This window comes from Phaethon lepturus, unplaced genomic scaffold (assembly GCF_000687285.1).
Source record: "Phaethon lepturus isolate BGI_N335 unplaced genomic scaffold, ASM68728v1 scaffold38898, whole genome shotgun sequence".
Taxonomy (NCBI): Eukaryota; Metazoa; Chordata; class Aves; order Phaethontiformes; family Phaethontidae; genus Phaethon; species Phaethon lepturus.
Genome location: NW_010556170.1, coordinates 21,867 through 33,233, shown reverse-complemented (window position 1 = coordinate 33,233; position 11,367 = coordinate 21,867). Strand labels below are relative to the sequence as shown.

At 38.6% G+C, this 11,367-nt stretch overlaps 1 protein-coding gene across 1 annotated transcript in view; it reads right to left on the bottom strand.

The window, feature by feature from the left end:
• Positions 1–4,144: 4,144 nt before the first annotated feature.
• MAMDC2 (MAM domain containing 2) overlaps positions 4,145–11,367 on the bottom strand; it is a 29,018-nt gene continuing 21,795 nt past the window's right edge. The window contains exons 9-12 of the mRNA XM_010292399.1: positions 10,084–10,236; positions 6,150–6,409; positions 4,992–5,076; positions 4,145–4,669 (exon numbers count right to left, since the gene is read on the bottom strand). Of these exons, the coding sequence (XP_010290701.1) occupies positions 4,608–4,669; positions 4,992–5,076; positions 6,150–6,409; positions 10,084–10,236 (560 nt within the window). The 3' untranslated portion in view covers positions 4,145–4,607. The remainder of the gene's footprint in view (positions 4,670–4,991; positions 5,077–6,149; positions 6,410–10,083; positions 10,237–11,367) is intronic.

The following is an 11,367-nucleotide window of genomic DNA, read 5'->3' as shown; positions in this document are numbered from 1 at the left end:
CTTCTAAGCAACCCCCGCCCTTCGTGGAGACAGGCTAGGGTTCCGGGCGAGCGAGCTCTTCTTGTTTTCGTATTCCCGCACCTGTCTGGGTTTGTTTACTTCTTATTTTTTTAACAAAATAACAGGGAAAACATTTTTTCATGTGTTACTTAGGAGCTCGGGAAGTCTGTAGGAAGGATAGGTGTCCTTTGGAAGTGATCCTAGAGGAATGCGTGCGTGTGAGATTTTGGCATCTGGACTGCAGGGCGATCACCAGTGTTACTGAGACTCCTGCAGGTGCCTTACCTTTCCCACATGCTTTATTTTTCCTCTCAGACCAAGAGTTCCTGCTGGAGCCTCATAACTACACAAATCTTCGACGAGGACCCAGGAAGCTGATAAAGACTGCTGAAAGACACAGATAAGAACTGCTTGTGCTTAAGAAGAAATAGGTAAAGGAATTGACAAATAAGTAGAGTGATTTGTCCTAGCAAGTTTACAAGGAAAACAATGTTTTTCCAATCTGAACCAGACACTTGACATGCAGAGGCTTGCAAGGCAATCCTAAGCAACCCTACTTGTAATATCCTGCAAAGACTGAGACTGTCATGGTAAAGACATCAGAACAGCATCTTTGGGTATGTGTGTAGCACAATTGGGGCCAATGAGGAAAAAGTAATTTAAGGCAGGTGGCTCCTTTGAGGGGAATTTAGGTAGATAAAGGGAGGTGCAAGGGCAGTGAAAAGATTGTTCCAGATACAGGGGAAAAAATGTGGGACTAAAGATTGGGGTCCATTAAAGAATGAAGGGGACTTACTCTCCAACAATATGAGTGCACATGCCCACAGATAGTAATGAAGCTGACCTGCATGTCCGAGCCCATCAGGACATCAGCCAGCCTTTGGGGGTAACACCAGGTCCATGTCTGGAAGACTTGGTGTAGAACAATAAAGCAGCATAGAAATGCACCCTAGTACTACATGGTATGGAGGGGAAAGGATAGTAAAATTGAAAGTATGTCATTCATAAGATTTGTGACAATAGCTTTGTAATAGCTGTGTAATAGAGTGTGAAATTGTATCATTGTAAATTAGCAACACTGGTATGTCTATGAGTTAATTTGAATATTAGTTGATTTATTAGTTGGTAGTGTTTTACTCAATGAACAAAAATTGTAGGCTCCTAAATCAGTTATTTCTCAAGCTTGCAGACCAAAAGGATAGGGTTGGACTCATTAAGTAACAGTGACTTCCAGACAAAAGAGGAGACAGTGGATTAAGGAACCACTTCAACATATTCCCACTGGAGACTGCTGAAGAGATCCGTTTTTCCCAGAATTTGTCCAGGAGCATTTTCCAGGATCTGGTGAGTATGGATGCTGGTAAGAGCTGGAAAAAGGAGACAGCGAAGGCCACAAAGTAGACAGTGCTTGGACCAAGAGGAGTTCTTGAAAGAAGAGAAGGAGGATGTAAAAGCTAATGGAGAACATAAGAGCAGCAAGGTGTAACAAAGTACTTACCAGTGAGTTAAGGAACATAGCAGAATATGCAGTTGGCTAAGAAAAAGACCAAAATGCTGATGTTCAGAAAAACCATATGCGGGTGGGAAAAACAGGAAGATGCAGAAGGTGGACAGGAAAACAACAGAGGAAGGACAGGGAAAAAAATAGCAAGAAGACGAATATAGATCAAAGTAATGAAAAGGAGTACTGAAAGTTTATTCATTCATACTTAAGCACCTAAGAAACTTGAAATCACAAATTGAAATGTTTTTCCAGAGGAAATGTTAAAATTAAGTAAATTTGACACCTGACACCTAGTGTTTTGTTTGCAGTAGAACGGGATTGATGTTTTATCTTTTTCAAAATGTAAGAGGTAGAACTTTTTGCCTCAGTGTGTCATGTTGTGGAAAAGCATGCTATCTTCAGCCTTTTACCTTACACAGTGGTGCTCTCAGAGCAGTGGGTCTCTTGAGTGTGCGCAGTCACACTTGTGAGCTGTGTTCACATCCAGGTAGATGAAATGCAAGGTCTTTTAGTGCTCGGCTTGAGCTGTGTTAGTGAAGCTTCATGACGGTAAAGTTGGATTTATGTTAGGTTTATTCTGGTGTGACACGACTGTAACATTTTATTTAAAAATATGTATCCATATTTTTATCAGCCAGAATAGAGTTTCATTTACATTAGCATAAAGCTAGAATAACAATGATATTTTATGGTGTTACTCTGGTTTTCCATTGGTGTAAGAGATCTGAACTTGGCCCTCTTTTTGGAAATTATTAAGGATAATGACAAAATGTCAACTAATGGAAAACATTTAAAGAATACAAAGAGTGTTAAATAAGAGTGCAATAAAAGGGCTTTTCTTCTGATCCCAGGACAAGTTCAGTTCAGCACAAAACTACATTTAGAGCAATCAAATACAAGCCTGTTAGTGTTTGGGGTGTTATAGCTGCTTTTGAAGGTTTCTTTTTCATTTTCATTTTATGAACTGTGCCACAGCTGGGATCAAAGCAATTACTTGTAGGTTCTCCAGTAGCTTTTGAAGACACTTTCAGACAGTAAACGGGCCTAGTATAGCAAGTCTCAGAACTTGTTCTTTGCCCTGCTGTGGTCCCTCCCTACTGCAGCAGTGAGAAAGGAACAAATAGTAAATAAAAGTGAAACCAGGGGAGAAATCAGTTGCACGGGGAGTTTCCTATTTGGACAGAGCTGATGGAATGTTTTTTTATCTTGCCATAAAACTGAAGTTTGCCAGTGGAGAAATCTTAATGCACGTTCCCTAGTTTTCAGATGTTTTGCAGCCATGCTTTCCCTAGTCTTTGAATTTCCTATTCTATAAACTGATACTCAGCAGGCACTACAGTAATTTAAAGCCACCTGTCAAATTCTCCCTCTGTTCTTTAATTCCTGCAGCAGACATGTGTGGAAAGGTGCTGTTGTTCCCTACAGAACGAAGAACTTGGGCTTTTTTTTGCAGTCAGGACAGTGCTTCACATCCTATGGAGAAATACTACCCTGAGTGATACTGACCAAATCATCGTACCAGTGAGGTCCCTAGAGAACGCTCAGTGGAGCACAGATTAGAGTAGTTTGCTTATGTTCTTATTCATACAAGCCTAAATCTGCTTACGTTGATGAAATGAAGCAGAGTTGCCTAAATTGTAGAGGTAGGAATCAAATAGTTATACTTTGTGCTTTGTTTCATTTACAGAAAAGTCCCATCAGTAGTATGGAGAACCATCAAGCCTGATGATTTTAGCTACTTCATGTTTACTTGTTTTCTGTTTAGGTAATTTGACCTGAATGCTGATACCAAAGCATAACTTTTACAGAACAAAACTGTAAAACTGCATTGACTCTTAATGGACTCTTATTGTCCACTGTTTCTGCTTGCTTTAATTTTCAGAATAATAGCAAGAGCGATGCATTCATAACCAGCTGCCAACAGGGATTATAGGTAGCTAGGATAGGTAGTGAAAATGTCAATTCCTTTTACTTCTTCCTCAGTCTCTAGGAAATAATAAACTGCATAAGAATAATTTCTATGGCTCAGTATTGGCACTTCCTGCAGCAGATCAGATTGCTTTCTGTTAGTTGTCTTAGGTGATATGACCCACACATTTCATTCTCTTCATATTCAAAATACTGAATTCAGGCTATTATACTGAGTTTAGTTGTTTTTCACTACACTGGTAACTATAAAGTCTAGAGCAGAGCAATAAGGTGATTTTCAAAGTTATATTTTATTAGGAAGTTTTAATAATTTCAAAACAAAACTTTACACACAAAGACATAATACCTTAAAAATTAACAAGTTGTGAGAATTCAGTTTCCTATTAATATAAATGCAAGGCATCTATGGTTGGGTAAAGTGTAAGTACATTCTCTGTGAGTGTACAAACCGACTTAACTAGAAAAAAAAAAGAAGACTTGTATGCCAGAAAACATATGGCTTCAAAGGGTTTCATTTCATATAGTTCAAAATGTCAGCAGCTTACACTGAATTATACTGGAACACTAAAAGTGAGTTTGTTATTGTCAAGGATGACAAATATATTTGTTATAGTAAAAGAATTCAAAACCAAAAAAAAATCACCAGTAGAGTGTTAAGAGTTTCCCAGAGAGATTCGTCATTGTTAATAATTGCACTTAACCTGTAGGCTGTTACTAGTAGCTAATACTATTTTCTTTATTATTTCAAAATATTTATAATTTCCTTAACAAAAATCCATTCTGTACCCAACACAAAACATTCACTGAATGCAGATTTAAGATAACACAATAGTGGATTTTAATTGTGCACTTATACTTTCCTCTTTTTACCTATATACCAGAAAGGTTAAAAAAAACAGCATTAAAATTAATGATCTGTGCAAAATGGGAAGCCTTTATATAGTAACTGATACCTCATGCAAAAGAGAAATATATAAAAAAACAGTCTAAGAAGCCCTGAGTCAGTAATTTCATTGCAAAGGCGAGGAACATGAGTGCTCTGAGTTCTTCCTATACATGGGTGCATATTCAAACCAGTCCAGTATTTACTTAAAATGTACTTTAAAATAGGCAGTTTGTGCAGTTTCTCACATACACATCTTCTACGCACTTCATTCCTTTCAGCAGACTATATTTAATACTCAATTTCATTTAAGTTGTCAGGATAGCCTGATGAGAATTGAATTTCTTCCACTTCTAGAATGCAAGAAGGGGAAAATACTGTAAGTATTTATATTTTTATCATACATAAGAATGCATAAAACATGAAGTAATTACCACACTGGATTTAAACAGGAGTGCCATATGGTTTTTAAAAAGTGATACAGCATCTTTATTAGTTGAGATTCTGAGGATGGCCTCACATCTTACTAGAAAACAAAACTAACCCTGCAGCATGACACTAAATTCAGATCCATTCAGTGGGGATTCAAAGGAAGAAGTATCACCTGCCTAATTACAAAAATCTCTGTGAATTGCTAGGTGTTTCCTAAGAGAAACAGAATATGTTTAAACTTACCTAAACAGGGTCCTGCCTGGAACAGAATATCATCAATAGCAGTGTCACTTCTTACTGACACACCGCGGATCGCCTCAAAAATAATCTGTAAAGGTAAGACAGCTTTTCATGAATCCCACAGGAGGAAGGACTAAAAAAAATAGTACCCACGCAGTCCATTCAAGGATCTAGTGTGTCCTGAAAGCCTCCTTCTTGGGAAGAAACATCTACGCTCCATCAGTGGACTGACCACCCTGGTCAGAATTTGGATGTGTGCTATGCCAAAGGAAGCAAATTTGTTTTCACAATTTGTTAAGAAATTGCTGTGTGTTTTATAGACCATTGATAAATTTTCTCCAGTGATGTGGCATTTTCTATCTTGCTTTTCAGCCCAAATGTGTTGCTCTGTGTGTTGCCCACATGCAAGCAAGACTTGAAGGGAAAAAAAGCATTACAATATTATGTTGTGGGCTTACTGATGAACTTGCTTTTCAGTAAAAGGTTTCTTCTCCCCCCCCGCCCCTTAATTTCCAAGCTTTTAAAAGTGATTTTCAGGCAAAGTGATTTAAAAAACCACACATCAACTTTGATTAGTGATCAGTGCAGTTTTGTGCCCAGTGCTGTTTCAATCAATAGCAATTTCAACTTTCTCTTTGACAGAGAAACTGAAGCAGGCTTTTTCTCTGGCAATACTGAGCAATACTGAAATAAAGGCACTGTTGAAACCAAAGGCAGAGCTCTGGCTTTGCATCATCCCTTGCCTTTGGTGCCACCTCAGAAGGACCATCCTGCAAGAAGCAGCCATTTTATCACAGCTTAGTGTTTATGTCAAATCTAGACTGGGCAAATCTAGACAGCTGAAGGAAAAAAAAATTGCAGAAGTGATCTAAGTAAAAACTAGCACTACTGACAAATGGGAAAACAGCACTTAAATACTTTTTAAAAAAATTCTGAATTAATGAGCTATTTTCATACTTGCAACCTACTTATGTCTTTTATAATTCCCTACCTACCTTCATTTGTAAGAAATTACAGGTTACTTCAGCTTGTTCAGATGTCTGTTCAATGCTATCTACTTTTTAACATTTTGGGTTTTTTTATACAACCCAAAACTTGTATTCTAGCACGTAGTTCAGTTCAGTATTCCATTTTGACTGCTTTTTGTTTGTTTTTTCTTACCTGGTAGTTTCTATCACTTTCATATTCTATCAGTCCCCTTAGCCATGAGATGCTTTGTTCCCCTGTCCTCCTCCACAAAGGGATCTCTTCATCATCACCTTCCTTTTTAAGATAAACACTTAGTAATCCAGTGCCAGCTCCATACATGTGATAGAAAAATGTCAGACACTGTTTTCCAGAAGTTCCTCTTAGTGACCTTGAAACTAGGTATGCTCTCTGTCCATAGACCATGTTGGATGCCTCTATATACATGTAGTATCCTTAAAAAGATATACAAGCAAATATTAGCAAGGTAGAATACATTCTCTCAGCGTGTTCATTATGCTCAACATGCTCATTATATAAAAAAACTATGACAAACTATTTTGATACAGATTTTTAAGCTGTAGACTGTTCCATTTGTGAACTGTAATATTTGTGACACTGTAATAATTGTGTGGTGGAATAACGGTAATTGTGAATGCTAATATAAGAAAACTTCATGGAATCATAGAATCTTGGGGTTGGAAGGGACCTTTTAAGGCCATCTAGTCCAAACCTCCTGCAATGAGCAGGGACTAGATCAGCTTGCCTGTTTATATCTGATGAAATACATAGCAACAGAAAGGAATACAAAGTAAGAAAAAAATCATAGCTATTCTTAAACCAGGAATGCACTCTGACAGTGGTCAATTAATTGGAATTCACAGACAGCTGCACATACATCTGAGGGTACAGTTTAGGCAATGGTCGCAGCTGATGCTATTAACAGAGCAAATGAATTGAAATACCTCTTTTAAATCACATGTGACAATATTTTTCTTTCTGTGATCAAGATGTGAAGACACAAGTGAGGAAAACTAGACTCTCCAGAATCCATGAATGAATGAAAGGTTGTCATGAACTCTGGTCTGTGGAAGAATTAGTCATTAACTGGTGGCAGGCAAATTAATCCCGCCCCCCCAATCCATCATTTGCTTGTTTCCAACTGGAGCAAACTGAGGTATGTCAGAAGACTGAGGAGCAGCCCCACGTCCCATCTGCTGCATGTGGCATCCGTTCTGTGTCTTGAGATGTATGCTCTGCCAGCAGGCAGTGAGCTCAGATTTTGCAGCAGCTCTTTATGCAGTCCCACTGTTCCCTTTTTGTGGTGTCGAAGAAGACAAGCTGCCCTTCTGCCGCCACAAGTCCCGGTGGTGAGATTGCCCTCAGGAGGAGAGGGGATTCCTAAGGATCAGTGAGGCAGGAGAAAAGCTGAGAGTGGCAAGAGCAGCCGGTGGATGCTCAGGTGTCTCTCATGATACTCCGATTCCTATTATCTACACAAACCCATGTTGAAGACATTCCCTCTAACCCGGGTTGTAGTTTGGTGGTGAGCAGCAGTAGAGAGAAAGGGTGAAAAGGAAGATTATCTACAGCCTGTAAAGAAAAGATAATTTCATACAGTGTGTTCAAGAATTCCCAAGGCTATTTATACCAAACCTAGTGCAAGCCATTGTGAGGATTTTGATGTTCACTATGCTTAAAAGTTCCTTGAGTTAAAAATCAAAACCTACAGCTCATACTACAGTATAATAAAATAACGTGCCTTTAGTTCTAAGGCCTGAATCATATTATAAACTTGTTGGAAAGACTAGATCAGCTCTCGGGTTTGTGAATTCAAATCCACGTATTTCTCAAGAAGATACGTGAAAGAGATACGTGAAATATGGAAATAAACGTTGTCACAGGCCAGAGTTAAAAGATTTTCATGCTTCACCAGTTCTAAAGTCAAGCTGCAGCCTCAGATCGCAGAATACTTAGTGATCTACATAAACTGAAAATAGGTCTGAAGTCACTTTCTGCCTTAGGAATCAAGAAAATTGTGCTAACAGCCCACTCCTTTTCTTAGGCAAGAAACACTTTAAGTGTTGTTCCTACTATAAGGAGAGGGTTGTTGTCCTTGGAAACAAGAGCTGGGATATAGAGTATTTGAAAGAGGAAGAATAAGGTGTATTATACAGGGAATAATAAGGGGTAAAAAGCATCAAACCAACCTGAATGTTGTATCCTTTTACAGAATTGAGTTTGGTTACCTAATGAAACAACCAGCAACTTCAATGTGATGTAGTCCTTTTGGATTATGTTTTGTAGAAAAAGAAGGGTCTGACAGACAATACAGAGGTGGCCTACAGACACCTCTCCAACAGTCTCACCCACATTTCAAAATAAAAATCCTCAAATGAACTTCAAAAACTGCTAGGAAAAATTCTCACATTTTAAAACTGGTGATCACATGTCTAGTTGATGCAGAAGAACTGGACAGCACGGGTAACAAAGACTTACAGACAGTATGTCATCTAATTCAGTCTAATGTCATCTAATTTTTAAATGGAAAAGGGACAAGAATTTCAGTATTCCCCTTGGAAAGTCATTCCACAGTAAAAAGGTATCATTACTGGGAAAACATTCTTGGTTTGTAGATAGCCTACATTTCCACTTGGATAACTTAGCCAATAGATCTGGTCAGAATATGCTTATTACATAAGTAATGTTTCTTGGTTTTGTTTCATAACACATAAGAGAAGTTTGAAGCTTTAAAACTTACTTATCTCTGAAGGCTATTAATATATCTACCCAGAATCAGTACTGGTTAGAATTAACAATGGAAGAACATAATTTCTCGTCTATCTGAAATGTCAAGCCAAAGAGAGACACTCCCATCTGCATTCTCAATTCCACATGCAGGATTTTGGCCATACAGTCCCACACACCATGAATGCACATCTCTCTAGTCAACTTCTGTACCTTGCTCAGGATGCAGCTGTTACAGAAATTTTACGAGGAGATAGGAAAGGCAAATTTTGCTGAACATGCACAATGCCATCTTTTTAAATGAAGAGATCAGAAACAAGACCAAAAAATTGTTATTTTATTAACTAGAAGCATTTGTTATTTTGTTAACTAGAAACAAAACAGTTTTCCAGAGTAACTTGAATTAAGCTTGCATAGAGTGAGACTTCATATGCATAGCTGAAATAACTATGCTTGATAATGCTTAACGAGGTTTACACTCAATCACATTTGACAGAATAATAATAGCCTTTGGTGAGCCTTCTGAGCAGGTCAACTGTTTTTGTAATCCAGCTAAAATTTTTAACTGACTGAATAGATGGCTACTGTGAATAAGCCAGCCTGTCTGCAACGGACTTTATAACTTGCTGAATGAATGCTAACCACTGTGAAGGGGAGCAAATCCAAAGGCCCCAAAAGCCTTTTTGAAGGCTTTTAAAGCTCACAAGACCTAGGGCAGTTTCATCCATTAATCTGAAGTCAGTGGAGTTGCTACTGAGGTCCTCTTCTGCAGGAACAGTAGCACCCAAGGCAGTGATACCGTTCATCATTTCCAGAAGTCACCAGGTACAGCACCTGTCATGGGGACAATTCTGATGCAGTTTTCTGCGTGCTTGCTCATGCTAACGGGGGCCCCAGTTGCCTAAATACTTTAAATTACACATGAGGTTATGGAGCAGGTTTTCAAGACAAAGTGTTTGTGGGACCTCTTTTATTATCCATGTCTTCTTCTAAGTTTGAACAGGAAGATATTAATGTGGAAGAGCCCCCAAACCACTTGTTTGCCTTTTAGTTTCAGGGAATATTCACGTAAGATAGGGGTTTGAGAGAAGGCTTTTCTGCGGCATCTGGAGAGTCATCCTGTCCTTTTTTCTCCCAAAGGAGAGGGCTACTCTGGGACATGAAGACCAAATTACTTACCTGGTCTGCAGATAATTCAGATTAAACATCACATTCTCAAAACCATCTGTGGTTCCCTAAGAAATGTGTTTACTTCATTTGATTAATAACGGTTCTGAACAGAACAGTAAAACCTTTCTCTGTGTTCTAGGTTATAATTTCACAGTACTGTTCATTAACTGTCAATCTCTGTTCTGAAAGTTCAATGTGGAGCTTAACTCACCTACCCCAGTAGTGTGGTCTCCTTTTGGTCCGGTGTAAGACGTGGGAGTTGGACCCCTCCTCCTGTGCCAACTCCCACGACCTCTCTTCTTCTGGGTAAACACACACTCATCTTTTTCAAAAGTACACTCTCCAGGATTGGGCAGCAATAGATCTATAAGGAGAGAACATAGTTTAAAACTGCAAATACATTAGACAGATATATGGGGAGATTACATAAGCAATGTATTGCATTCACTCACCTGCTGAAATCCCTTACATCTACCTAGCAATACATACAGCATTCACAAGCTTATAAAAGCTAGCTTCAAACTGATGTACAAAATATAATTTAATTTTCTTCACAGCTTTTTGGAAATCTGTGCCCTGGTCTGGCTCATTAACATATACTAATATTCTTTAATACATTTCATACAGTTTATTATATCAATATAGCTCTTACTCCACAATAGGCTCTACCAGTGTAATTTTCTCCACTACTGTGGCACCCCAAGCAGTTTAATGAGCTCCAGCATGTATAACATGCATATTAAATGAGTCTTGTCAAAGATGGTGTTTCTGTGATCTGAAATCAAATGGCACATTTAGCTCTCATGTTCCCAGATTCTAACAGACCACAGAGCTGCCATTACTAGAGTATTTTCATTATTTCAATTCTACTAGATGATGCAGAATAGAGAAAGTTGGCAAGTCAGGTGCTCGCCAGGAAGCTTCCATCAGCTCTTCCGCTATAATCGGAATTTGCAGTTCAGGAGTAAACACTCTGAGCTGCTTTCATCTTTTGGAAAGGAGGAGGCCTTGATGCCTCACACACTCTGGAGCATTTGTCAAGCATTTTTTTGCTGCCATCAGTGACAAGTCCCCATATGACAATACACCCAAATGTCAGTTCTGCACCTTTGGTTCTTTTTCAAATTACTTAGAAACTACAGAAAGGCAAAACAGACAGCTGTTGCAAATACGTTACAAAAATGGCACCTGGTTTTATACACGTGACTTCTTTCTGTTCTGTAATGGTTAGCCACCTGAGTGCATGAAATCCAATCAAAAGAGGTCATTAAAAAGTTCTTACTACATGGGAATATAAATGGCATGGTAGATCAGCCTCATCACCATTTCAAAGGCATGGCTTTATTCCGAAGAAGAATGGGATTATAGACTGTGCCTGTCTCATGAGAATGGTTTCCAAATTAGGATACAATCATTGCATTGTCAAACCTCAAAAAGCTCCACAAAGAGGGAGTTTGGGTGAGTTCAGAGAGGTTAGCCTGCGCATGTCAGAGGG